Source organism: Dendrobates tinctorius, unplaced genomic scaffold (genome assembly GCF_039654945.1).
Source record: "Dendrobates tinctorius isolate UK_male_01 unplaced genomic scaffold, ASM3965494v1 ptg000007l, whole genome shotgun sequence".
Lineage (NCBI taxonomy): Eukaryota > Metazoa > Chordata > Amphibia > Anura > Dendrobatidae > Dendrobates > Dendrobates tinctorius.
In genome coordinates this window covers 24,438,748-24,465,324 of record NW_027361675.1, presented here as the reverse complement: position 1 = coordinate 24,465,324, position 26,577 = coordinate 24,438,748, and the positions used below count along the sequence as shown (strand labels likewise).

The window sequence follows — 26,577 nt, the reverse complement described above, 5'->3', positions numbered from 1 at the left end:
GCAGAGATTCAACAAGGTGCTGGAAGCATTCCTCAGAGATTTTGGACCATATTGACATGATGGCATCACACAGTTGGCGCAGATTTGTCGGCTGCACATCCCTGATGCGAATCTCCCGTTCCACCACATCCCAAAGATGCTCTATTGGATTGAGATCTGGTGACTGAGGAGGCCATTTGAGTACAGTGAACTCATTGTCATGTTCAAGAAACCAATCTGAGATGATTCGAGCTTTATGACATGGCGCATTATCCTGCTGAAAGTAGCCATCAGATACCTGTTCTTAGCTGAGAGGAGTGTGGTCTTCTGCTGCTGTAGCCCATCTGCCTCAAAGTTCGACGCACTGTGCGTTCAGAGATGCTCTTCTGCCTACCTTGGTTGTAACGGGTGGCAATTTGAGTCACTGTTGCCTTTCTATCAGCTCGAACCAGTATGCCCATTCTCCTCTGACCTCTGGCATCAACAAGGCATTTCCGGCCACAGAACTGCCGCTCACTGGATTTTTTTTCTTTTTCGGCCCATTCTCTGTAAACCCTAGAGATGGTTGTGCGTGAAAATCCCAGTAGATCAGCAGTTTCTGAAATACTCAGACCAGCCCTTCTGGCACCAACAATCTTGCCACGTTCAAAGGCACTCAAATCACCTTTCTTCCCCATACTGATGCTCGGTTTGAACTGCAGGAGATTGTCTTGACCATGTCTACATGCCTAAATGCACTGAGTTGCCGCCATGTGATTGGCTGATTAGAAATTAAGTCTTAACACACAGTTGGACAGGTGTACCTAATAAAGTGGCCAGTGAGTGTATATATATATATATATATATATATAAAAAAAGGGCAGCACTACCAAAATTATACAACTGGTGCAAAACCTATTCAGCAGTGTCCAAACAGCCGAGTTAATAAAATAAAAAAATAGGCAGCACTCCAAATTAAATGTGATAAAGTGGATACTTTACTGATCCTCAGGTGGTGACGTTTCAATGATAAAGACGGGTCACCGTTGAAACGTCGCCTCCTGAGGATCAGGAAAGTATCCACTTTTTTCACATTTAATTTGGAGTGCTGCCTATTTTTTTTATTTTATATATAAATATATATACTGTATATATATATATATATACACACTTTACATATATAAAACACAGTGATTTCTTCATAGTTAATCAAGTAGTATCAAGGTCACACAACTTCTATATACTAATATACAGTATTATTAATAGCTATTATGTTACATGTTCCCCAATAGTTATTTAGTGATGGTTCCTATTTTTGTTCTCACTTTCTTTACATGATCCTAATGAGTCTATAGAACATTTACAGAACGCATTGCTTTTTGTATACATTTGTTCTGTCCAAAGCATCTGTTGAGGAATTTTCTACAGGACTTTGTAAAACGTACGAGCTACCACCATGTCCTAGTAAACTGTGCTGTGAGTTGTGTTCCTCCATCTGGTTACATGTATAACCATCAAAACATAAGTCTGATTGTAACGTTGGTCGATCCCCCTTAGTCTGTTCCATATGGGCAGTGGAATCTCCATCATCCCTTACGGTAACACTTGATATTAATTCCAGTGGGCTGATGCTGTTGAGAACAGAAGTTGACTCTTCACTACATAAAGAGGAGAGCAGATTGAATTTGAAGGGATCATCTATAAAAGAACTGGACACATCAATGTCATTGTCTATAAAAGTTTGTTGAGTGTTCTTCTGGAAGTCTCCTTCAGAAACTTTGCTGAAGAAATAGGAGGTAGTATTTTGGAGATATGGCACATGACTTCTTGTCTTGTCTAACACCTCGCTGTAATGTACTGAGGAGACTGGACTGCTAAAAGTCTTCACCGGACAATATGACTTTGGTGTGTCCCCTGTGGAATCCTGTCCTGGTATTGTACCACCATGTGACTGACTTACATACATTAGTAGTTGTGAATTCCCAGATATCTCTTGACAGGTTTTTCTTGATGTCTTTGGATCTTTTTGCTCATAATTTTCCACAAATGTAGATGAACAAAATCCCACAGTACAGGAGGTTATCACCTTTTCCTTTGGCAGGATCATTAGAGGCAGAGTTGTAGATTTCTTGAAAGCCTGTATAATGAATACATTAATGATATTATAATTGATGAAACTTTGAGAATATTGTTTGAATATCAGCTTTAATTGTGGAAGTTAAGTGTAGGCAAACTTCACAAATAAAGTGCTAGGACATCACTCATCCTTTGGGGCTTATTCTTGAGATTATGCAGGGAAGATACATACTTCCCACAATCATGTAATTTTACTTGGAGATTCTATAATTCATATACTGTATGTCATTAATTAAGATATGCTCTGACAATAATCTAGGCTCAGTCTAAAAAATGAGCAAGGTCATTAGCTGGATAAAATGTGAAAAACATTACAAAAGCACACAACAGCGTATTTAGGGTAGTTTTAGGCAGAGATATTCCAGCTGATTTATGGTCACACCCCTGGATGACAACTTCATTACCCACTTTTTTATTACTTGATCAAGTAGCAGCCAATTGAACACAAGGCTTAGCGTAACATCTTCCAAGATAATCACCATGAATGAAGACCCGCCAGATGGTCATTGAAAATCATTTTAGCTTTTATACAAAGTTACATGTGAAAATCTACTTTTTCCAAGATATTTTGTCCCCCACAAGTGCCAACATTATTATACCTCTTAATTGTAAACCACATTCACATGTTCAGTATTTGGTCAGTATTTTACTTCAGTATTTGTAAGCCAAAACCAGGAGAGGAACAATCAGAGGAAAAGTATAATAGAAACATGTCACCACCTCTGTATTTATCACTCACTCCTGATTTTGGCTTACAGATACTGAGGTAAAAAACTCCAACAACCACACAATGTGTGATCGTGACCTTAGGGTTAAGGTACTGTCACGCTTAGCGATGTACCAGCGATCCCGACCAGCGATATAACGCGGTCAGGATCGCTGGTACATCGCTAAGTGGTCGCTAGTGAGCTGCCACACAGGCAGATCTCACTAGCGACATCGCTGGGTACGGGGGTCGCTACTTACCTGTCACACCAGGCGATCCTGCGTCCTCCCGCCCGGCTCCACGCGTCGCTCGTATCTCCACAGGAAGCGCCGCAGGAAGCTGACGACGAGAAGCGGTCCTGGACGTTCTCGCGCGATCAGCGATAACCAGCGGGGGAGCGGGTCATAGTTAAGTATCACACACAGCGATATCGCTAGCAATATCGCTATAACGTCACAAGTTATAGCAATATTGCTAGCGATATCGCTTAGTGTGACATGCCCTTTAGTCTGAAAGAATCAATTGGCAACATTAAACCACCAATTGGTAAATATTCACAAATCTGTGGTTCTTTAATAGCCTATTTACACATGGAGACTGCGGTAAATGATATGCTGACATTGTTCTCTGCAGCGTGAGTCCTGTTTACACAGGAGAATGTGCCTCCGAGAACAATTTTTTGTGCAGCAGAAAAGAGCAGGTCACCTGACAAACCGGCGTTTTGTTCAGTAATCAGGTGTTCGGCAGCCAATTTATACTGCAAGATTATCATGAAATGAGTGTTCCTTTGAATACCCAATGATGATAATATTGCAGTGTAAATGGACCCTTACAGACTATCAAATTTTTGGGGATCCTTCAGAAGAAAAATGGGTGCCCTTTCATAGATTTCAACTAGAATCATGTTATTCAAATTGTCAAGTGAACTTAATTGGTTGTCCCAACATTACATTGTTTCAGTTATTCATAGGATAGGTGATACATTTCTGATTGCTGGGGGTTCCATCACTGGTACATCCATAGGTAAGAAGCACATGCACTTCCACGTTATTCAAAGTCTATGGGACTAGCAAAAATGGCCATGTATAGTCATTACCTGCCAATGACCTTTACTTTGAATGGAGTTGGCACTGCACATGCTTGGCCTTCACTTCTTACAAACAGGGGATTCGAGATCCCCCTTCCTGTGTTTGAGAGACCTCAAGAATGATAATATAATATGTTGTGATTGTGGGACAACCTCTTTAAATAATAAATTGCGACACTTCTGCACCAAAAAAAACGATAAGGATATTGGAAATTATAAAAGTCAAAACTGCTTCTTAGAAAACCAGTAGAAAAACAGAAATAACCTTTGGGGCCTGTTAAAGACAACTTTTGAGTGGCTAAATTGTAGCATTTATTTTGGCTGCAATGTTCAGTAGGAATGGCTTGAAAAAGTAATAAAATAGAAATTCTGAATGCAAAAACTCCAGTTGTTCAAGTTCTCTGTAAAGAATGTATAGTTGACCTGCACAAGAATGTAACAATCTGAAGAATATGTGTCTTGTTCAGACAGAGGGAATATGACTTATTGCTTTCATGTATTATTGCATCGATGACATAAGCACGGCTTTTTCTAATGAAGTAGCCCTGGAAAACATCTAAACACATGATGCTCTGTGACAATGCAATGACTAGATCTCCTGAGCTGTCAGATGACAGTCTAAATTCACAAGTCTGTGTTATACAGTCTGCGTACAGACCACAAAGCCCAGACCGACCACAGGTCTCCTGACCCAAACTAACTTGCCGAAAGTCTATACACAAACCGTAAAATAGTGTGGTGGTGAAATCCGGCTGACAGATTCCCTTTAACCCTTGTAACCAGTTGTGCCAGGATTTCCCACTATTTCATCAGTATTACCATACAGCTTTATACATGAATTAATATCAAATATTTGTATCACATATAACAGATTCATGCTGTATTTCCCTGGAGTATACTCACTAAAGAATGTGGTGTTTTCACTTGGTGTTTTATGTATTTACAGCTGAAAAAAAGTAATCCACCACCCAAGATGGTGACAAAAACAGCAATCAGACAGGTAATCAACATGACCAATGAATAATCTGCAAACAGAAAATATACATACATATAAAAACATACCATAGTAAAGCATGCAAAAATGTTCTGTATACATTTGCACCATTTATATAGCTGAAAATAATAATTTACTGCATCTGTAAGTGATCTATAAAATCAACCATTACGTGAGTTGAGATAGAAATTTTTAAAGTGTACATATATCTCTCTCATTAAACCCTAGACCCTATCACAGTGATCAAAATAAAAAAAAGTTAGATAAAAATAATAAAATAAAAAAATATATTTATTTCCATTTTTCCATTAAGGTTAGAGTTGGGCTAAAGTTAGTGTTAGAGTTAGATTAAAGTTAGGGTTAGGGTTGGGCTAGGGTTAGGGTTGGTGCTAGGGTTAGGGTTGGGCTAAAGGTAGGGTTGGGCTAAAGCTAGAGTTGTGGTTATAGTTGGGATTACGGTTAGGGTTGGGATTGGGGTAAGGGATATGTTAGGGTTAGGTTTGTGGTTAGGGTTGGGATTAGGGTTAGGGGTGTGTTGGTTAGGGTTGTGGTTAGGGTTATGGTTGGGATTAGGGTTAAGGATGTGTTGGGTTTAGGGTTGGAGTTAGAATTGGGGGGTTCCACTGGGTACATCAGGGGGTCTCCAAACGTTACATGATGCCACCATTGATTCCAGACAATTTTGCGCTCAAAAAGTCAAATGGTGATCCCTCCCTTATAAGCCCTGCCATGCGCCCAAACGGTAGCTTTCTCCACATACGGAGTATTGGCATTCTCAAGAGAAATAGCACAACAAATTTTTTGGTTCATTTTCTCCTGATACTCTTGTGAAAATAAAAAAAAAATGGTTCCAAAGTAAATTTTTTGTGAAAAAAGTAAAATGTTCATTTTTTCCTTCCACATTGCTTTAATTCTAGTGAAGCACCTGAAGGGCTAATAAACTTCTTGAATGTGGTTTTATGCACCTTGAGGGGTGCAGTTTTTAGAATGGTGTCACTTTTGGGTATATTGACTCCCCCAAACTCACTTCAAATGTGAGGTGGTACCTAAAAAAATGGTTTTGTAAATTTTGTTGGAAAAATGAGAAATTGCTGATCAACTTTTAACCCTTATAAATTATGTTTCCAGAATTGTGCTGAAGTAAATATGACATGTGGGAAATGTTATTTATTAACTATTTTGTGTGACACCACTCTCTGATTTAAGGGTACAAAAATTAAAAGCTTAAAAATTGCAAAATTTTCTAAATTTTTGCCAAATTTCTGTTTTTTCATAAATAAACGCAACTCATATCGAAGAAATTTTACCACTAACATGAAGTACAATATGTCATGAAAAACAATCTGAGAATCAGTGGGATACGTTGAATTGTTCTAGAGCTATAAATTTACAAAGTAAATGGAAAAGTCTTTTTCAGCTCACTTGTCCACTCTGTGCATGGCTGCCATCCCAGGAAAATCTAAATCAGAAGCAAAAAAAAATCCAGCACCAAAAGATTGCATTCCAACGAACTTTATTCCAGAATCTTCGTATAAAAGCATAGACAACCGACAGTAGAAAAATGGCTAAGGGGCATATTTAGCCCTGAAATGCTTAATCCGGTTGTCTATGCTTTTATACGAAGATTCTGGAATAAAGTTCGTTGGAGTCCAACCTTTTGGTGATGGATTTTTTTTTTTTTTGCTACTGATTAAACTTTATAAATTGACAGTGGTCAGAATTGTAAAAATTGGCTTGATCATTGAGTACCAAATTGGCTCTGTTACTAAGGGGTTAAGGAGGCAAAGGTGACTTTTATTTTCTATATTTTTAAAAACTTTTCTTTTTAGCTTTTCACTTTTCTTAGTCCCCTTAGAGAATTTGAACCTTCGATCTTCCGATCGCTTGTGCAATATATAGCAATGCCACAGTGCTGCTGTAAATACCAGGTGACAGTATTGATGAGAGTGGGAGCACTACGCTCCCTCTCCCTTCATCCCCCTCTCAGCGTCTGACGTCCCTGATGCAGACACTGACAGCGGTTGTGATTATGTCACTACTCGGCGCCCGCTGTCCAGAGATGTGTGGGCGCTCGGAGGAGTGGGCGAACGAGGAGGAGAGGTGAGTATTGTATTTAGTTATTTCTATGGGGGTACATTATACTATACAGGCCTATATTATATGGAGTCTGCCTATGGAGGATACATTATACAATGTAGAGTCTGCCTTTGGGTGGGTGCAGCATACTATATAGAGTCTGCCTATTGGGGGTGCATTATCAATATAGAGTCTCCCTATGGGGGGTGCATTATACTATATAGAGTCTGCCTATGGGGGTACATTTTACTATATAGAGTTTGCCTAAGGGGGCTGCATTATACTACAGTCTGCATATGGGGATGAATTATACAATATAGAGTCTTCCTATGGGGATGCATTATACAATATAGGGTCTCCCTATGGGGGATGCATTATACAATATAGGGTCTCAATATGGGGATGCATTATACTATATAGAGTCTGCCTATGGGGGTACATTTTACTATATAGAGTTTGCCTATGGGGGCTGCATTATACTACAGTCTGCATATGGGGATGAATTATACAATATAGAGTCTTCCTATGGTGGTGTATTATACTATATAGAGTCTCGCTATGGGGGTGCATTATACAATATAGAGTCTGTGTATGGGGAGTGCATTAAACTAAACAGAGTCTGCCTATGGGAGGTTCTTTATACTATATAGAGTCTGCCTATGATATGAGCATTATACAATTTAGAGTCTCCCTATTGGGGTGCATTATACTATAGAGTCTGCCTATTGGGGGTGTACTATATAGAGCCTCGCTATGGAGGTGCATTAAACAATATACAGTTTGTGTATGGGGAGTGCATTATACTATATAGAGTCTGCCTATGGGTGGGTGCATTATACTATAAAATCTGCCTATAGGGGGTGCATTATACTACAGAGTCTGCCTATTAGGGGTGTATTATACTATATAGAGTCTCGCTATGGGGGTGCATTATACAATATAGCGTCTGTGTATGGGGAGTGCATTATACTTTATAGAGTCTGCCTATGCGGGGTGCATTATACAATATAGTGTCTGCCTATGGGGGTGCATTACATAATATAGAGTATGCCTATGGGGAGTGCACTGTACTATATTGAGCACTATCTAGTGCATTATACTATATGGAGGCTATCTAGGGGGTCATCCTAGAGTGTGGAGATTACAGTGAGGGGACCATCATACAGCGTTGGAGCCATTAAATAGTTTGGGGGATATTAAGGGGTCAGTATATATTCAGTGAGGGGGCATCATACTGTGTATAGGCGAGCTGTACAGGGGGAGACTCGGGACATTATTAAATGTAAAGTGGACACTTATTGTTATAGGGGAACTCCGGTTACTGTGACTGTCAAAGGGGCACACAGAGGGCATTATTACTTTCCAGGGGACAACATGTGGGCACTGTTTTCTAGGGCACTTGCACCCAGCATTACTATATCCTACAGGGTTGCTTTATAATTTAGAGGGCACACAGAACCACACAGCAGGTGTAGCAATGGGGACACATATGGAAGCAGTGGCTCAGTATTGTGGTATCAGCAGGATTAGGAGTTGGTGCAGGTTGAGAATAGTCCCATTGGGGAGAGTGCTGAAAATATGAGAATTGAAATGTGTCTTTCTTGTAATCTCTGTAGCCGAGTCGTGGCTGGAGGAGTTGTCATGTCGGTTTGGGCCAGATGAAAAATATGTCAAAAGTGAACGATTCCATCAGAACCAACGTCAGCTTTAAGTCATTATCTGTAAGTCTGCGGTGATCGCTTATATGTTCTGTAGGACTGGTATCTACCACTGGCCATATGGCGGTAATATCAGTGTTGGTCATTGTATAGAGATTGTTTTCAGAAACAGCGTGTTCATCTGCTGAGGTTCTCCTACATCCACTATTAGGGTGCGTCACGCAGTTGTAATCAAGGTTACCTTGTTAGGAGCCACTCAGAAGTTTAGCCCCCCCCTGATTCAAAACCCTAGCTACACCTCTGGATATAGTCCAACATTACATATAGGTGCAGCAGTATTCCGTGGTTTGTGGGGAAGGAGCTCTACTTCATCGCTTCCTGTATTAGTCTATGGTCACTTTTCTGTTCATCTCTTAAGTAAATTGGTGGAAGCTGCACCAGTGTTCCCCAGTGCAGTGGGTGACACTTTCAAGTGGCTAATAAATGTGCCACAGTCTAAAAATTAATGTCAGGTTGTACTTAAAAAACCATCCCTCGACCAAAACTGTACCGCTAACTATAGACCTGTCTCTAATCTTCCCTTCATCTCTAAACTCCTGGAACGCCTGGTCCACTCCCGTCTTATCCGCTAGCTCTCAGAAAACTCTGTTCTCGACCCTCTCCAATCCGGTTTCCGCTCTTTACACTCCAATGAAACTGCCCTCACTAAAGTCTCTAATGATCTGCTAACAGCTAAATCAAATGGTCATTACTCCATGCTAATTCTCTTGGATCTCTCGGCAGCATTCGACACTGTGGATCATCAGCTCCTCCTCACTATGCTCCGTTCCATTGGCCTCAAGGACACCGTTCTCTCCTGGTTCTCCTCCTATCTCTCTGACCGCTCCTTTACTGTATCTTTTGCCGGTTCCTCCTCCTCTCACCTTCCCCTTACTGTTGGGGTCCCCCAAGGATCGGTTCTAGGCCCCCTCCTCTTCTCCTTGTACACTGCCCCTATTGGTCAAACAATCAGTAGATTTGGGTTCCAGTACCATCTCTATGCTGATGACACCCAATTATACGCTTCTTCTCCTGACATCACGCCAGCCTTTCTAGAAAACACCGGCGATTGTCTAAACGCTGTGTCTAATATCATGTCCTCACTATATCTGAAACTGAACCTGTCAAAAACTGAACTCCTGGTGTTTCCTCCCTCTACTAATGTACCTATACCCGACATTGCTATTTCTGTGGGTGGCTCCACTATTACTCCCCAGCAACAGGCCCGCTGTCTGGGGGTCATACTTGATTCCGAGCTTTCCTTGGCCCCCCACATTCGATCACTGGCTCGCTCTTGTCATCTGCACCTCAAAAACATTTCTAGAATTCGACCTTTTCTTACTTTTGACTCTGCAAAAACTCTTACTGTTTCTCTTATTCATTCTCGCCTTGACTATTGTAACTCTCTTCTAATCGGTCTCCCTCTTACCAAACTCTCCCCTCTCCAATCTGTCTTGCATGCTGCAGCCAGGATCATATTCCTCACCAATCGTTACACCGATGCCTCTACCTTGTGCCAGTCATTACACTGGCTACCCATCCACTCCAGAATTCAGTATAAACTTATTACCCTCACCCACAAAGCCCTCCATGGCTCAGCACCACCCTACATCTTCTCCCTTGTTTCAGTATACCACCCTACCCGCGCCCTCTGTTCTGCTGATGACCTGAGGTTAGTATCCTCAATAATCAGAACCTCCCACTCCCGTCTCCAAGACTTTACACGTGCCGCGCCAATTCTTTGGAATGCACTTCCCAGGTCAATACGATTAGTCCCCAATCCCCACAATTTTAAGCGTGCCCTGAAAACACATTTATTCAGACTGGCCTATCACCTCAACACATTAACCTAATCTATCCCTGTGTGGCACAGCCAAAAGTCTTACCATAACCAGATTTCCCGCATCATGTTCCCACATGCTGTATGCATCCATTAGCCCTCTGTGTCTGTACTGTCACACACTTAACATTATGGCTGGTCCATACAATCAGGGCAACTGTTACCACCCACCTTTCGTGTCTACCTCTTTCCTCATAGACTGTAAGCTTGCGAGCAGGGCCCTCATTCCTCTTGGTATTTGTTATAATCTACTGTATGTGATTATTGCTATGCTGTAATGTCTATTGTCTGTACAAATCCCCTCTGAAATGTAAAGTGCTGCGGAATATGTCGGCGCTATAAAAATAAAATTTATTATTATTATTATATTATTATTACTTACTAATTTATCTAATTTGACTAATGGTGGAAGTGTTTAATAATTTGGGTGTCAAACTCGTATGTTAAAATTTACTTGGACTTCATTTTTTAAGTGCACTGAAATGCCCCCCATTATATCTCCCGCATGATTTGAGCTCTACAAAAAAAGGTAACATTTTATAGTGGACCAAGTGCCTTACACAGTCCTAGCTTCCATATGTGAAAAAATGCTGTTTGGCCTGAGCAACATATTTTTCAAGCTATTTATATTACATTCTTTAGAAGTCCGCTCCTTGTATGTATTTGATATCTGTGGCAGTATTAAAGTTATGTAGTAATGTTACATTGTTTCCTTAGGTGAGACATGCAGCCTTAGCAGAAAATGGGTTATTCATTTGAAAACAACTTTGTATTATAATGTCCGTCTGTCTCCCATGCAGATAAGATAAAAAATGAAAATGGCACTAAATCAAATACCTTCTCCACTTGTGGTTGGCAGATGGGTACAGTCGGTTGCTTTCTATGGGCAGCCATATTAGGCTCTTTAGAGGCTGACCTATAAAGTCCCTAATAGCAGATGATGCTCCAAGTTTTCCCCCATACTTACCAGTCTACCTTTAATATTCTAGCTCCGATAGCTTGCAGCAATAGTTATACATATCAATGAGTTCTGGCTTTACTTGGGGTTATGAGTTGAAAACCTTCTTCTATAATGTATATATGTCCTAACGATTGATTAAACTCTGTTTCTATTTTATTGGTAGAAATAGGAAATACAATTGCTTATCTTCCCCATAATAACATAACAAATATGGGAGGAAAAATATATATAATATTTTACCTGGGAGGGTTCTGACCATAAAATATTGTATAGCACTTTTCCTGTCATTACCGATCGAAACGTATACACTTCCATTATATTCGCTATCAGAGGACAAGCCGGACACTTCAAACGTTCTGTCCGTCTGGGTTTTTTGCCACTGAAATTAATGAAAGGAATTCTCACATGTATATACATAAGTCTAATCACATTAGTCACCAACAGTCACTGAGAAAGCAAATATGCCAAAAAATCATTTATCATATATGTTCTGTAAATATTCAGTATGTATCTGAGAATATTAGAATTTTCCTATGTTGAGGGTAATTAATGTCTGGACAAAGAAAACCATTTTAATGATGCAATAAACAAAACAGAGACAAGCAAATCAAACAATTGTCTTGTTATAGCTAAAAACTTGGATAAGGCGTTCTTCTTGGGTCATTGCCCGACCGGTAGAGTTATGAGAATTGAATGACCTATTGATAGGGCATAGGTGACACAGTAAGCAGACGCTGTAAGCATGCCTGGCACTTTGATTGACAGGTCACTCTGCAGCACATCACTGCGGGCACAGCTGGTAATCAAAACGCTGTGGTGTGCTTACAGTTGTTGGTCGCTGTCTACTGACCGGTAACTTTAGACATGACAGCACGCCTCCATGATTTAAAGCCGGCAGTTTATGGGAGGAATAAACTTCACTTTTTCCCAGTAGCCTCACTTTCACGAGATGGCTGGATAGCATAGTAATGTTATTAACCTGCGGATTAACCCTATATTCTGCAGGTTAATAGCATTTGGGGGCATGATAGTTTTCCTTTAACAAGTACACTGATCATTTAAAGATGATGTTCCCATAAAATTAAATATTTTCCATATACTAGTAAATTCTAAATTATTGTCGTTTCTCTAATTTGCTGTGGTGGCCAATTTTACATTAAATGTCACAGAAAAAAATAGCATTATTGAGTTAGTTTCAGAAAACTATAACTTAGTTATTGATTGGATATGCTAACCAAATGGTAGTTTAGCAAATCTTATGGGACAGAGCAGAGGTACATAACATTTTTTGATTCAAGGGCCGCCATGCGACGCTGAACCAATCTCAAGGGCTTCAAAAAAATGTAAAGGGTATTTACATGAATACATCACAAGAACAACAAATCAGTGCACTAATACATCACCAGAACCAAGTTTTGAGTATTTGAGGAGGATTTTGAGAGATTCTGTTCAGTTTATGCTCCAAAAATAGGTGTGACCAATCCCATACACTAACTTTCACTGAGTTTTTGCAGCAGAAACTAAGCAGAATTTTTCCAATTCCTCTTCATAATCTCAAAATTCTAAGTTATGAGGATTTTTAAGTTTTAAGATAGCCATGAAGCACATTTTGGATTGCCACATGTGTACAAGATCAGAACTATAGTCAGCATAAGAATGCAGCACCAGAACCACTGTCAGTACATGAATTCAGTGCCAGAACCACCATCAGCACATGAATGCAGTGCCAGAACTACTCTCAGGACTTGAATGCAGTGCCAAAACCACCATCAGAACATGAATGCAGTGCCAAAACCACCATCAGAACATGAAAGCAGCAACATACCTACTGCCAGCACATGAATTCAGCACCAGAACCACCATCAGTACATGAATGCAGTGTCAGAATACATTTGAAGTTAGGTAGGAGGGAGCGGCATCTCTCAGGCAGCTCCCTGGGCTTCACAACAAGATTCGGCCGCCGCATGAGCATGTTGTGCAGAGTTGGAATAGTGAGACAATAGAATCACTTCAGATTTTCAGTTGTAGATGGCAACTATATCCATAACTGTGCACCGATCAGATCAAGTACGGTATGGAATAATAAAAGCAGAGAAATACTGAGATACTTACTAAGAAATACATGGGTAATGTGTTGAAGGGATTAAATGGAATTTATTAGCAGCGCTAAAATACATTATGGTTTGTAAATACCTTTCTGGATATGTCCCGATTGATAGAAGGAAGGAAGTAAAGTTAGAACACTACCACCAATTGATCAATACCCTGCTCGGGACTGCTAGTCTTGACTTCACAGGTGTCAATGAAGGCACATTCGTGATCACTGACTGTGATTTTGACTGTAACTAGTCACAGTTGCTGCTACTATCAATACATGAAAATTTTCATGCCAGTGGTTTAGTAACCCCAATCTTTCTGGCAAGTTCCCTTTAAAGGTAATCAGTCAGCAGGCTTTTGCTATGTAATCTAAGTGAAAAATCATGTAGGGGGGTAGACCCTGATTCCAGCAATGTATCGCTTACTATGTTTACTGTAGCTGGTTGTATACAATCAGTGTTTTATCAGCAGGAGATTATCACTACAGGACAACTGGCCTTGTGCCTCCTAGTCCTACCATGCTCAGTTTTCTGCCACTATACAATGTACACAGAAAGCTGTAGTGTGGGTAAGGGTATAATGGTATACACAGCCGAACAATTGAGCTCTGCTAGATGTGCAGCATAGAAAAACGTGATTCTATCATAACTGCTACACACAGTAAACTAAGTGATTGGAATCAGAATATACTGTATGTCCCTAAATCATGTTGCGGTCAGATTACATGGCAAAAAAACGGTTGACAGATCCACTGCAAAAGGTCTGAAAGTAGAAGTTAGCTTAATAAATAGAAAACAGTATGGTGGCAGGAACTAAGCAAGTAATGTATAGAAAGCTGAAGAGAAAGCAGACGAGTAAAGAACACTCACAGTAGGACGGCAAAATAAAAAGAGCAACTGGCTCAGTATTCTTAGTGCTATGCTTTTGGCTGTATCAATAATTAAAGTGTGAAAAGATAAAAATCAAGAAGTGATGCCAAAATGTGAAGTGGCCATTGGACATCCTCTCATTCCAGCAGATTGTAACTATAGCTACTGTAGTAGTAGAAATACAACTTACTGTGTCTTGTTTCTCAGGGTTAAAAAAGTTCAAATGGTATTCAAAACGATCATTTTTGTAAAGATCTTCCACTGTTATTGGCCACTTGTTTTTACCCCTTTTTGGCACCGAAGGAGTGGACACGAGAATTGTTATTGAATTCACATGCTGAATATAGTTTAGCTTTGGTAAAATCAAATATGCTGCAGAGAGGAACAAAAAAAAATCTTAATCAGAGATAGTGGTCATTTCTTAAAAAATATAATAGTCATGTAGTCATATATCCTTCACATACAATTATATATAATAGAGTATAAGGCTAAATCATACCTAAAAACTTTACTTATAACAAAAGACTGACCGTTACTTCCAAACAGAAATCAGGTGTGTGAAGGTGCTTACTAAGAGTAGCCATCTCCATACATAACCAACAAATAAAGTAGCACTCTGAAGTGCTATAGCATTTAAACATGAAATATATGACATTTGAATTGCATCACTGCAATAGAAAATTAGAAAAATGAGAATACTTAGCTCATAAATTGGCCAATTTATGTGTTCCCAGCAGCCAAGCTAAGGCGATTCTCTTTGCTGGGAACCCGCCTAAGGCCGGGGTCACCCTTGCGAGAAACTCTCACAAGTCTTGCGTCTCAATACCCGGCACTGCCGCCAGCACTCGGACCAGAGCGCTCAGCTGCATAGAAATACATGCAGCAGCACACTCCAGTGCCGAGTGCCGGCGGCAGGGCTGGGCATTGAGACACAAGACTCGTGCGAGTTTCTTGCAAGTGTGACCCCGGCCTAATATGAATCCTCTCTTAGGCTGATGCCTACATTATATGGGTAGATAGGAGTAGATAGGATCCTGCTGTGTTTCTCACATGTGTGATCCTGGCCTTAGGCAGGAACCCAGCAAAGAGAATCGCCTTATCTTGGCTGCAGAGTACACATGAATTGACCAATTTATGTTGTATGCATTCTCAATTTTTCCTATTTTCTAGAGCATTAATCCAATTCATATATCATATATTTCATGCTTGCATGCTATAGCGCTACAGAGTGCAACTTTATTTGTTGGTTAAAATCTTTACTAGGCATGGTATAATGAGACATCTAATAAAATACATGTATTATTTGTGCTTTCTTTTATCTGTTACTTGTGTTTCTTCAGACACTTTGCTATTGTATATCATGCCTAATGAAAAGATCTAACGTGTCTTGAGAACTTGCTATTTACTTCCATTACTTTTATTTTTGTTAGCCAAATATATAATATCTGCAAGGTTATTAATCTGCTTTTGTAAGAGCAATAGACATTTACTAAGGAATGTCCGTCATTATAGTGTATAGCGAAATATATTAAAGTTTCCTTCACAAATGAACATATTTTTCTTCTTAAAAATACTCACTGTCATCTCTTGGGTTCAGTCTTTTTGATATTACCCAGTCAGAAGTGCAGTTTGTTGAGAGAGCCATAACTCTTCCAAAATATTGGTTTTCCATGAATTCTTCTACATCACCTATTATAGCATTTGTCAAATTGCAGTGTACTCTGGTGGTATTTTGGCAACCATGCTGCAGCAACCACTCTGTTTGGCCATATCTAAAAAATTATAGTAACAATACTTAGAAACTCCAGACATGATTTAGGATTTTGTCGAATTCTTAAATATTCTGGATTTTTAAACAAGTATATATTATTATATATAGAGAAGAAGAGAACAAAAAAGAAAATCAACGTATTGTTCACGACACATATCTAGTGGCAAGTTTAATAGATATAGCCTCACCAAGTGTACTTTTTATTTAGGTTGTATTGTATGAGTGAATGCAGTTCTGGTCTTCATACAAAGATCTTCTTCAGGCCTCTATACAGAAAATTAAGTCAGCTAAACCTGCCAATTTTGAATGAATAGGTGGACAGTCTATGGGACAATTCATAAAAGATGAAAAGTTGCAGATTTTGTGAGAAGTAAAAAAAATTAGACTTTGGTGTTTTGATGGCATTCTCTCCTCAGCTTCATCCACACTGTCAAAGCAGGGGTGAGAAGGTGTGGCAACGTTTTGGCAAATTCATGACACCTGGCAAACGCCATAAATCTTACTCCAACAGTGGCTGGAGTAAGATTTCAGGCAAGGTGTATATAGTGGCGCATACCACTACGCACCTTGCCTAATTCATTAAACAGGCACTAACAAACGTTTCTATTCTCTTAATATATTGCAATCATCATATTATATAGCACCGTGTACTTACAATTGCTAATTTTGCCTTTCTTCTCAGTAAATACTTCTCTTTTCTCTACGTAGAAACCCAAAAGTATCTTGTCCCTATATCACTCATTCCCCTTTTCAACTCCTGACTCAGCTGTTGCCTCCTCCACCACCCATGCCAGGGACTTTTGATGCGACATAAGCAGAGAAAATTGACCTCCTGTTTCTACATAGAGCTTAGAAGGATTCAGCTAGTCAGTTTTTAATCATGTGATGTCATAGACATAATGGAAAACCGAAGAATCAACTGGGCAGAAACAACCCACTTACCCCCCAGGACGAAGCTCACGCGAAACGCGCGTTGGGGATTAAAACATCTCAAGGTCGTATGCTTTATTTACTCTGTGTCTTACTGGGCTGGCATTATCAACTCAGGGAATGGGAGCCATGCTATGCAGGATTCTTATGGAGTCCACTTTGGTTACTCTTACAATGCATATGCAGCAATTTTATCTAACTGTATGGCATAGGTACCATTAACTATTTGTGTGCCACTTTCTGGCTGCAATTGCAGCTCATTCTACTATGATGTTACCTTCTGTACTACACATTGAAATTTGAGTTGCTTTATCTACTGGTTTGAAAATTCACCTGATTTATCAGTTTCTTTTTGTGATGGATGTAAAACCTTAACCATACCACTGGGATATAATACGACTTAGGTATATATATTTATGGAGGCATTTTTTATATTATATAATATTTAAGCATTTCCCCTGTAATTTTTGAAGTATATAGGCCCTGTCCATTCCTTGATGGATGGAGACACATTCAATTATACTATATATAATATCATTGTGGTTTGGGTGTATTTATACATTTATTGAAGGTTTTTTCATTTGACATTCTTATGAAGCAGCTATACTTTTGAACAACTAGTTTTGTTGATACCTCAAAGGGGATTTTCCTATTGCCAGCACTAGGTGCACTATTTTTGCATTGCATATGTACCTCGTGGTGTTTTATTGGTTATTCATCTCCTTTTAAGATTGTATATGTATGTGTTTTGTATTGATTCCAATAAAGCGGTGCTATTTTTATGGCTATGTGCTTCCGTGATCTTTTTGGATGACATATTGTATTGGAAGTGCCATTTATCTAGGCCCATTTTGTTGTTTGAATTGTTTTAATTAGTCAAGGTACTAGAGATGAGCGGATCAATCCGTGGATGGTCGACTTTGAGTCGAGTTTCCTGAAACTTGAGGTTCCAGGTGAATTTGAAAACTTTTAAATTTGATTCTTGATGATGTAAAAAAAAAAGAACTTGACTTAGGAAAGTCTGACTGACGGCTTCACTGTAATGACCCCTCCCAAAACCCACACTTACCCCTTCTTAACTTAAATAAGACACGACTGTGTGACATTGGATGTAAAAGGCCACAGCAGCCCCGTTTATTAACACCAAACAAGCAATAACATTTTATCCATAAACGTAGAAATATTCCATAAACATAACCACCAGCAAAAGGAGGGGGGGTAAATGAAGAGTCCATTGTACATGATTGCAACACCAGCTCCACCACGTGCCCTCAGCCGCACCACACCGGCTCGAGGACACCCAGCCGAGTGTTGCAAAACCCATTGTACATGATTGCAACACCAGCTCCACCACGTGCCCTCAGCCGCACCACACCGGCTCGAGGACACCCAGCCGAGTGTTGCCCAACCAATGTCCTGCTGGAACTTGAGGTTCCAGGTGAATTTGAAAACTTTTAAATTTGATTCTTGATGATGTAAAAAAAAAAGAACTTTCTCTGCTATAATTTCCCACACTGCTGAAGCTTGAGAGTGGGCCAAAGTTGTTTTTCGTGAACCCCATATGTTTTTCGATAATTTCCTGAAGCTATCATACTTTGTACAGTGGTGGCCACTATCTGTATTTTAAGATATTATTGGGAGCACAAACTATACAGATTATATTGAAACAAAAACTCTCTCTCACTCTCTTTTTTTGCACAAAATGTAAGAGCGTTATACATGCATTTTCGGAGAAATTAGAAACTTTTGGGGAGTGTGTGGCCAAGATGGCAAATTAAAGTTGCAAACAATCTGCTCATCTCTACTAGGTACACATTGTATTTGTGCACAGTGTCGGGCATATACATCCAGGAGATATGTAACCAACAGTTGTTACAGTCAGGATGGATGCCAAGGTTTGCGTTCACCATATGTACCCCTTGTAAAGAAATGTGAACCGCATATAAGTATGGCCCTCTGTATGATACAAAAGTGCAAGCATTTTTCTATACAGTAAAGAAAATGGTATGCAGATGCTTACTAGCAAGAGGGAGCACACTTTTGACCTGATTAATGGAGGCCAACGTGAACATTACAGTATGCAATAGGAAAAGCTCCTGACAAATTGGGCATAGCCGCCATGCGCACCTAGTCTTACAAATATGCAAATAGTACTATAAATGATTTTTATAGTTAGATTAGTTTAGTTAATATGTTTATTTTGCTGACATAGTTCTTGATATTTTTATATTTGGCCATATTTGCTTGTGCAACTGACTGAGTATTAACTAAAAAGCAAATTTTTCATGAATTTGATTAATAGAATTGTTCTAAAAATAAAAAATATATATGACACTGTCAATGTATTTGCTGACTAATTTTTGGCAAATTGATTAAGAAAAGATTAAATTCTTTAAAATTATTAACAAATAAAATATCTTAGTTGTGTGCTCTTACCTAAAGATGATCATCTCCGCTTGAAACAAATTGCTCGCCAGATTTGTAATGTGACAAGAAAAACGTGTGGTCTCCATAAAAGACACAGTTTAGGCCAAATGCATGTAGAATAGGTGGAAATGACACAATTATGACTCAAATTTATACCTGCCCATAACACTTTTAAGGCATTTTAGAAAGCATGGTGACTTACCGTTTGTATTGGACATTGAATGATATATCTGGAGCCAAGTCATGTTTGCTCCAGTGCAATATGAATTGAAAGTTTGTTGCATTAAAGGTCACATTGTAGTTATTGAAGTTTAGGCAACAGTTGCAACTATGCACTGAAATAGGAAACATGTTAACATTATAAGTAATATAATCTTCTAAAGATACTCATTCTGGCCTTTGAAAAGTTTTTTTTTTTCCACAACATTCTAAAAATTATAACTTTTAATTTTTTTCCTCAATGCTGATGTGTAAACTCTATTTCTAGAATCATTATATATTTCTGGTCTCATTGTAACATATCATTCTTTGAATACTTTAAATTACATGAAATATTTGAAAAGTGTCACAATTCATTATGACATTAGTGGCAGCTCTGGTTCTGCTGAAATTTAAATGTTGTTTTTTCCATTTAGTCCAACAAGAGTTAATGTCTCTCTCTTGCTGGCTGTTCTTTCAGGTTGGTCAGCTGATGTTGGTTGGTAACCACTCCCACCTTCCTTTAAATAGTCACATGACCATCAGCTGATCGTCGGTAATAGAGTTACTTCTGTGCAGACCAGCTAGGGGTTTGGAGCTCTCCGGTTTTGGTGGTGTTGCTGCTGTGGAAGTGCAGATTCCTGGTGCCATATTCTCTGTTGCTTTGGAGCTAAGCAGCAGAGCCTGAAGTTGAATATTTTTTCCTTTTTCTTTGTCGGTCCCATGTTTGTCACTTCATATGTGTGTTATCTTCTGCAGAGGTGAGGCTAAAGTCCTTGCTGGCCAGTACACTAGCAAGGGTATATTGAAGTAACAATCAGAGACCAGACACGTAACAGCGTCCGGAGGAAGGACCCGACTAGGGTGTTAGGGGAGCTTAGGGACATACACAAGTTGGTGTCCCATTTCTCGCTCTCTACCATTAGGGCCTTCCTCTCCCTTTTCCATCCTGTCATATTTGTAAGTTGTGTCGTCCGCTGGACCTACCCGTGTCCAATCATGACATAAAAGCTGGATGTTAGTGCATTACAGAGAGTAAAGGGTACACGAAAAAGAGGGTATAATACTATAAATCATTGAGAGAATTTTTCAAGCAATTATGTCTTTTGGTTTGTTCATTTGTTATGATAGATAGATAGATAGATAGACGAGTTCATATATAGATAAGAGATGGACAGACATACAAAATTGAAGCAGCACCAGACTAAATCAGTGTCAAGTGTAGGTTTCAAAGACATGTTCTCAAAAAGTTGAGAAAGGTACTTTTCTTTTTTTTTTTTTATAGTGTAGCAAATCCAGGTAGAACTGGTTTAAATCTTAGCACTTTAGGTCTTGATTAGATGCACCTGACTCATTTTAACTGAGAACCAGGGCCTGTGTTCACTAAGTGTGGCAGTCTGCTGGATGTTGAGCGTAGTCGAGTGTGCTGCTCGTGAGAAGCCAGCAAAAATGTGAGCTACAGTTGGCCGCGTCAATCACCAGAGCTCCACACCATCAAGCATGCATTTCACATGCTTAAGATTCCAGACTTAAGGCAACACTCTGTAAGGGCAAAGATATATGAAAACACTGTTTTTATATATTTTGGCCCTTACAAAGTGCTGCTGTGTTTTCTTTTTCTATATCGTGCAGTTGTTGCAGCTTGCACCTGTTCACACTAAGGAGATACTGGTCAGGTGTTACCTCTTGCAAAAGTGAAAAAATTTGGGCTGAAGCATCATTCTAGAGATAAAATGTACATTTTTTTTCATTCCACTTTGTATTAATTGATGTGTAGCACCTGAAGGGTTAAAAAAAATTCCTGACAACAGTTTTGAGGTATTTGAGGGGTGTAATTTTTAAAATGGTAACACTTTTGGGGAGTTTCCAAAATATAGACCCCTCAAAGTCTATTTAAATCTGAGTTGGTCACTAAAGAAATAGGTTTTGTAAATTTGTTGAAAAAAATTAGAAATTGCTACTAAACGTTTAACCCCTCCAACATCCTAACAAAAATAAAATGAAGTTTGAAAAAGGATGCAGCTATAAATTAGACATGAAAAATGTTATTTATTAATTATTTTAAACAGCATAACTAATTGGTATAAGGATATAAAGACTGAAAGTTTGAAAATTGCATTTGTTTTCCAATGTTTTTCCAAAATTGAAATATTTTCACAAATAAGCGTAAGTCATATCGAACAAATTTTACCATTACCATGAAGTACAATATTTCAGGTTCTCAGAATCAGAGGGATCCATTGAAGCGATCCAGAGCTATAACCTCAAAGTGACAGTGGTCAGAATGGTAAAATTTGGCCTGGTCAGGAAGATGAAAATTAGCTTGGTCCCTAAGGGGTTAAAAATTGCTAACGTAAATAGTGATAACAGTCCAGATCAATGTGCACATGATATATTTATCCTCTGGTGCAGGGAGACATGTGAAAGTTCAATTGCAAAGATTTGAAAAAAATCCAGCATCACTGGATTTATCTTTTTCATATGCTTGTATTGTTTATATAGTTGTCTACCCCTAAATGGGATTTTCACCATTTTGATGACCTATCAGATCGGTAGCGGTTTGACTCCTGGCACCCCAGTGATCTGCTGTTTACATCCTGTCTCACCAGCTTTGTGAGCAGTTGATTTCTGGGGGTTGAAGCTGTTGGACCCCATCCAATTTTGAAAACCTATCCTATCTTAAGGATAGATCATTAAGGTGGTGGAAAACCCTTTATGTTTTATTATAAATATTTTTTAACGACTTATAAGTCTACAGTATATATTTTCTACAGTATGTCTACATGACTTATTTCATGTTCTTCTAAAGCACTATGTACATGACTGCCAGGAACTACCTTCAAACTACATTTCATGCTTCCTAATGCTTATTAGACTTCCGGAAACTCTTTACTATTATGCCTTAAATATTTTGATGATATATGTTTAAAACACTTACCTAAAATCAATTTGAAAACCAGGAATAAATATATTTTCTTCATCTACTTTGAGAAGCCATAAATCATCAAGCTTTGATGTACAGTATTCCCAGTCTGGCTTTTAGGGAAGTGAAACCATAAACACCGAGCTCCATTCCATGTTGTACTTGGTGCGCTCTATCATAATAGTAAGAAAACGTATAGTGTCAAAGATTTTTTTTTCTTATGGTGAGAAGGGAGTTTCCTGTTTCAAGGTGGTTGATGACTCAAGATCTAATGACATCTTCAACCTGAAAGTCAGGTCTTGTGAAACAACATGCTGGCTGTGCATGTAGGGTGAAAAATGCTTGAATATTACATTGGAATTTTCATTTATTATGACCATAGACTATACTCAAATATTACATTGTGCAAAAAAAGAGAAAATTCAGCTCACCGTAGATGACACCTCATGGACATATTCCTCAGGCGGTGCACAGAGAAAATACTGTGTTGGCAGTAGGTCGGAAACAAGCTTAGTAAAGTGCATATAGCAACACGTTCAGAGAGAAAGTAAGTTAAAAAACAACGGTTTTATTCAGATCATATTAAAAATTTGAAAAAAAATGGAGTGAAAAATACTAGAAAAAGGAATGGGAAATTCCCAGGAATAAACCTCCTTATGCATTTTGGAACATATGTTCTTAACCCCTTAAGCCCCAAGGGTGGTTTGCACGTTCATGACCGGGCCAATTTTTACAATTCTGACCACTGTCCCTTTATGAGGTAATAAACGCTTCCATGGATCCCGGTGATTATGACATTATTTTCTCGTCACATATTGTACTTCATGTAAGTGGTAAAATTTCATTCAAATAACTTGCGTTTATTTCCAAAAAAAAAAAATGGAAATTTGGCGAAAATTTTGAAAATTTTCGCAATTTTCCAACTTTGAATTTTTATGCCCTTAAATCACAGAGATACGGCACACAAAAAACTTGATAAGTAACATTGCCCACATGTTTACTTTACATCAGCACAATTTTGGAACCAAAATTTTTTTTTTGTTAGGAAGTTATAAGGGTTAAAAATTGACCAGCGATTTCTCATTTTTGCAACACCATTTTATTTTTACGGACCACATCACATTTGAAGCCACTTTGCGGGGTCTATATGATAGAAAGTGACACCATTCTAAAAACTGCACCCCTTAAGGTGCTCAAAACAACATTCAAGAAGTTTATTAACCCTTTAGGTGCGTCACAGGAATTTTTTGAATATTTAAAAAAAATGAGCATTTAACTTTTTTTTTTTACAAAAAAAATAATTCAGGTTCAATTTTTTTATTTTACCAAGGGTAACAGGAGAAATTGGACTGCAAAAGTTATTGTGCAATTTGTCCTGAGTACGCTGATACCTGATATGTGGGGGGGAACCACTGTTTCGGCGCATGGCATAGTTCAGAAGGGTAGGTGCGCCGCTTGACTTTTTCAATGCAAAATTGGCTGGAATTCAGATCGGACGCCATGTCGCGTTTGGAGAGACCCTGATGTACCTAAACAGTGGAAACCCCTCACAAGTGACCCCATTTTGGAAACTAGACCCCCAAGGAACTTATCTAGATATGTGGTGGGAACTTTGAACCCACAAGGGCTTCACAGAAGTTTATAACGTACAGCGGTACAATTAAAAACTCATATTTTTTCCACAAAAATGATCTTTTCACACCCAATTTTTATTTTCCCAAGGGTAACAGGACCCTAAAAGTTATTGTGCATTTTGTCCTGAGTACGCTGATACCCCACATGTGGGGGTAAACCACTATTTGGGCGCATGGCAGAGCTCGGAAGGGAAGCAGCGCCATTTGACGTTTTTGGCTGGAATTGAGATCGGACACCATGTTGTGTTTGGAAAGCCCCTGATGTACCAAAACAGTGGAAACCCCCCACAAATGACACCATTTTGGAAACTAGACCCCCCAAGGAACTTATCTAGATGTGTGGTGAGAACATTGAACCCCCCCAGTGCTTCACAGAAGTTTATAATGCCTGAGCGTGAAAATAAAAAAATCGTATTTTTTCCACAAACATGATCTTTTAGTCACCAATTTTTTTATTTTCCCAAGGGTAACAGGAGAAATTGGACCCCAAAAGTTGTTGTCCAATTTGTCCTGAGTACACGGATACCTCATATGTGGGAGAAAACTACTGTATGGGCACAAGTCGGGGCTCGGAAGGGAAGTAGTGACGTTTTGGAATGTAGACTTTGATGGAATGGTCTGCGGGTGTCATGTGCGTTTGGAGAGCCCCTGATGTACCTAAACTATTGAAACTCCCCACAAGTGACCCCATTTTGGAAACTAGACCCCCCACGGAACTTATCTAGATGTGTGGTGAGCACTTTGAACCCCCAAGTGATTCACAGAAGTTTATAACGCCCGGGCGTGAAAATAAAAAAATCATTTTTTTCCACAAAAATGATATTTTTGCCCCCAATTTTTTATTTTCCTAAGGGTAACAGGAGAAATTGGACCCCAAAAGTTGTTTTGCAATTTGTCCTGAGTAGGCTGATACCCTATATGTGGGGGTAAAACACTGTTTGGGCGCATTGCTTGGAAGGGAAGGAGCACCATTTGACTTTTTCAACGCAGAATTGGCTGGAATTGAGATCCGACGCCATGTTGCATTTGGAGAGCACCTGATGCACCCAAACAGTGGAAAGCCCCAATTCTAACTCCAACCCTAATCCCAACACACCCCTCACCTCAGCCCTAACCCTAGCCCTAACGGGAAAATGGAAATAAATACATTTTCTTTTAATTTTATTATTTTTCCCTAACAAAAGGGGGTGATAATGGGGGGTTTGATTTACTATTTATGGCGGTTTTTATATTTGGCAGCTGTCATAGGCTAAAAGACGCTTTTTATTGTAAAAATAGTTTTTGCATCACCACATATTGAGAGCTAAAATTTTTCCATATTTTGACCCACCGAGTCATTTGAGGTCTTATTTTTTGCGGGATGAGTTGACGTTTTTATTGGTACCATTTTTGGGCACGTGACATTTTTTGATCGCTTTTTATTCCGATTTTTGGGACGCAGAATGAACAAAAACCAACGTTTCATGAATTTCTTTTGGGGAGTGCGTTTACACCGTTCTGCATGCGGTAAAATTGATAAAGCGCTTTTATTCTTCGGGTCAGTACGGTTACAGGGATACCCCATTTATTTGTTTTTTTATGTTTTGGCGGTTTTATGCAATGAAAGCTATTTTATATAAAAAATAATTATTTTTGCATCGCTTTATTCTGCGAGCTATAACTTTTTTATTTTTTCACTGATGATGCTGTATGGCAGCTCGTTTTTTTCGAGACAAGATGACGATTTCAGTGGTACCATGGATATTTATATGCGTCTTTTTTATCGTGCGTTATTGCACTTTTTGTTCGGCAGTATGATAATAAATCATTATTTTTTGCTTCGTTTTTTATTTTTATTTTTTAAGGGGTTCGCTAAAGGGGTTAACTAATGGGACAGTTTTATAGGGCGAGTCGTTACGGACGCGGTGATACCAAATATGTTTACTTTTATTGTTTTTTTCTTTATTTCCAAAAAATGAATTTATTGGGGAATATTTTTTTTTCTAACTTATTTAGCAATTTTTTTAAAATTATTTTTACACTTTTTTTTAACTTTATTAGGTTGTCCCAGGGGGGACATCACTGTCCTGTGACAGATCGCTGATCTGTCACATCACAGATCACTGTGACAGATCAGCGATCTGTCAAAGGCATAGACTCAGACTTCCTCATGCCTGCGCTTTGCAGGCACTGAGGAAGTCAACTCCCTACAGACCCCCGAAGGTCCCCGTTGCCATCTTGGATCCGGGGACCTGTAGGGAAAGAGACCCCCGCAGCAGCACTGCACATTGCGT

At 39.0% G+C, this 26,577-nt stretch overlaps 1 protein-coding gene across 2 annotated transcripts; it reads right to left on the bottom strand.

Annotated features, from left to right (window-relative positions):
• Positions 1–1,199: 1,199 nt before the first annotated feature.
• Positions 1,200–22,844, bottom strand: IL22RA1 (interleukin 22 receptor subunit alpha 1). 2 transcript variants are annotated; one of them, XM_073572679.1, is made up of 7 exons: positions 22,686–22,844; positions 19,752–19,884; positions 16,000–16,193; positions 14,612–14,793; positions 11,696–11,834; positions 4,791–4,912; positions 1,200–2,095 (listed from the first exon to the last, which is right to left on the bottom strand). In XM_073572679.1, exons 1-7 carry the CDS (start codon positions 22,726–22,728, stop codon positions 1,319–1,321), a joined length of 1,590 nt encoding a protein of 529 aa, XP_073428780.1. In that variant the 5' UTR covers positions 22,729–22,844; the 3' UTR covers positions 1,200–1,318. The 2 variants fall into 2 exon arrangements, with proteins under 2 accessions (XP_073428780.1, XP_073428788.1); XM_073572687.1 differs by lacking the exon at positions 22,686–22,844 and having other exon boundaries at positions 19,559–19,884.
• Between the last annotated feature and the right edge of the window lie 3,733 nt (positions 22,845–26,577).

Excerpts from the sequence above, each read along its gene's own strand:
- IL22RA1 (XM_073572679.1), bottom strand. The coding sequence starts at position 22,728 with ATGAAGAAAATATATTTATTCCTGGTTTTCAAATTGATTTTAG. Across the intron at positions 14,794-15,999 it reads ACTGAACCCAAGAGATGACA|CATATTTGATTTTACCAAAG; the intron begins GTGAGTATTTTT and ends TCCTCTCTGCAG. Across the intron at positions 4,913-11,695 it reads TATGGTCAGAACCCTCCCAG|ATTATTCATTGGTCATGTTG; the intron begins GTAAAATATTAT and ends TTCTGTTTGCAG.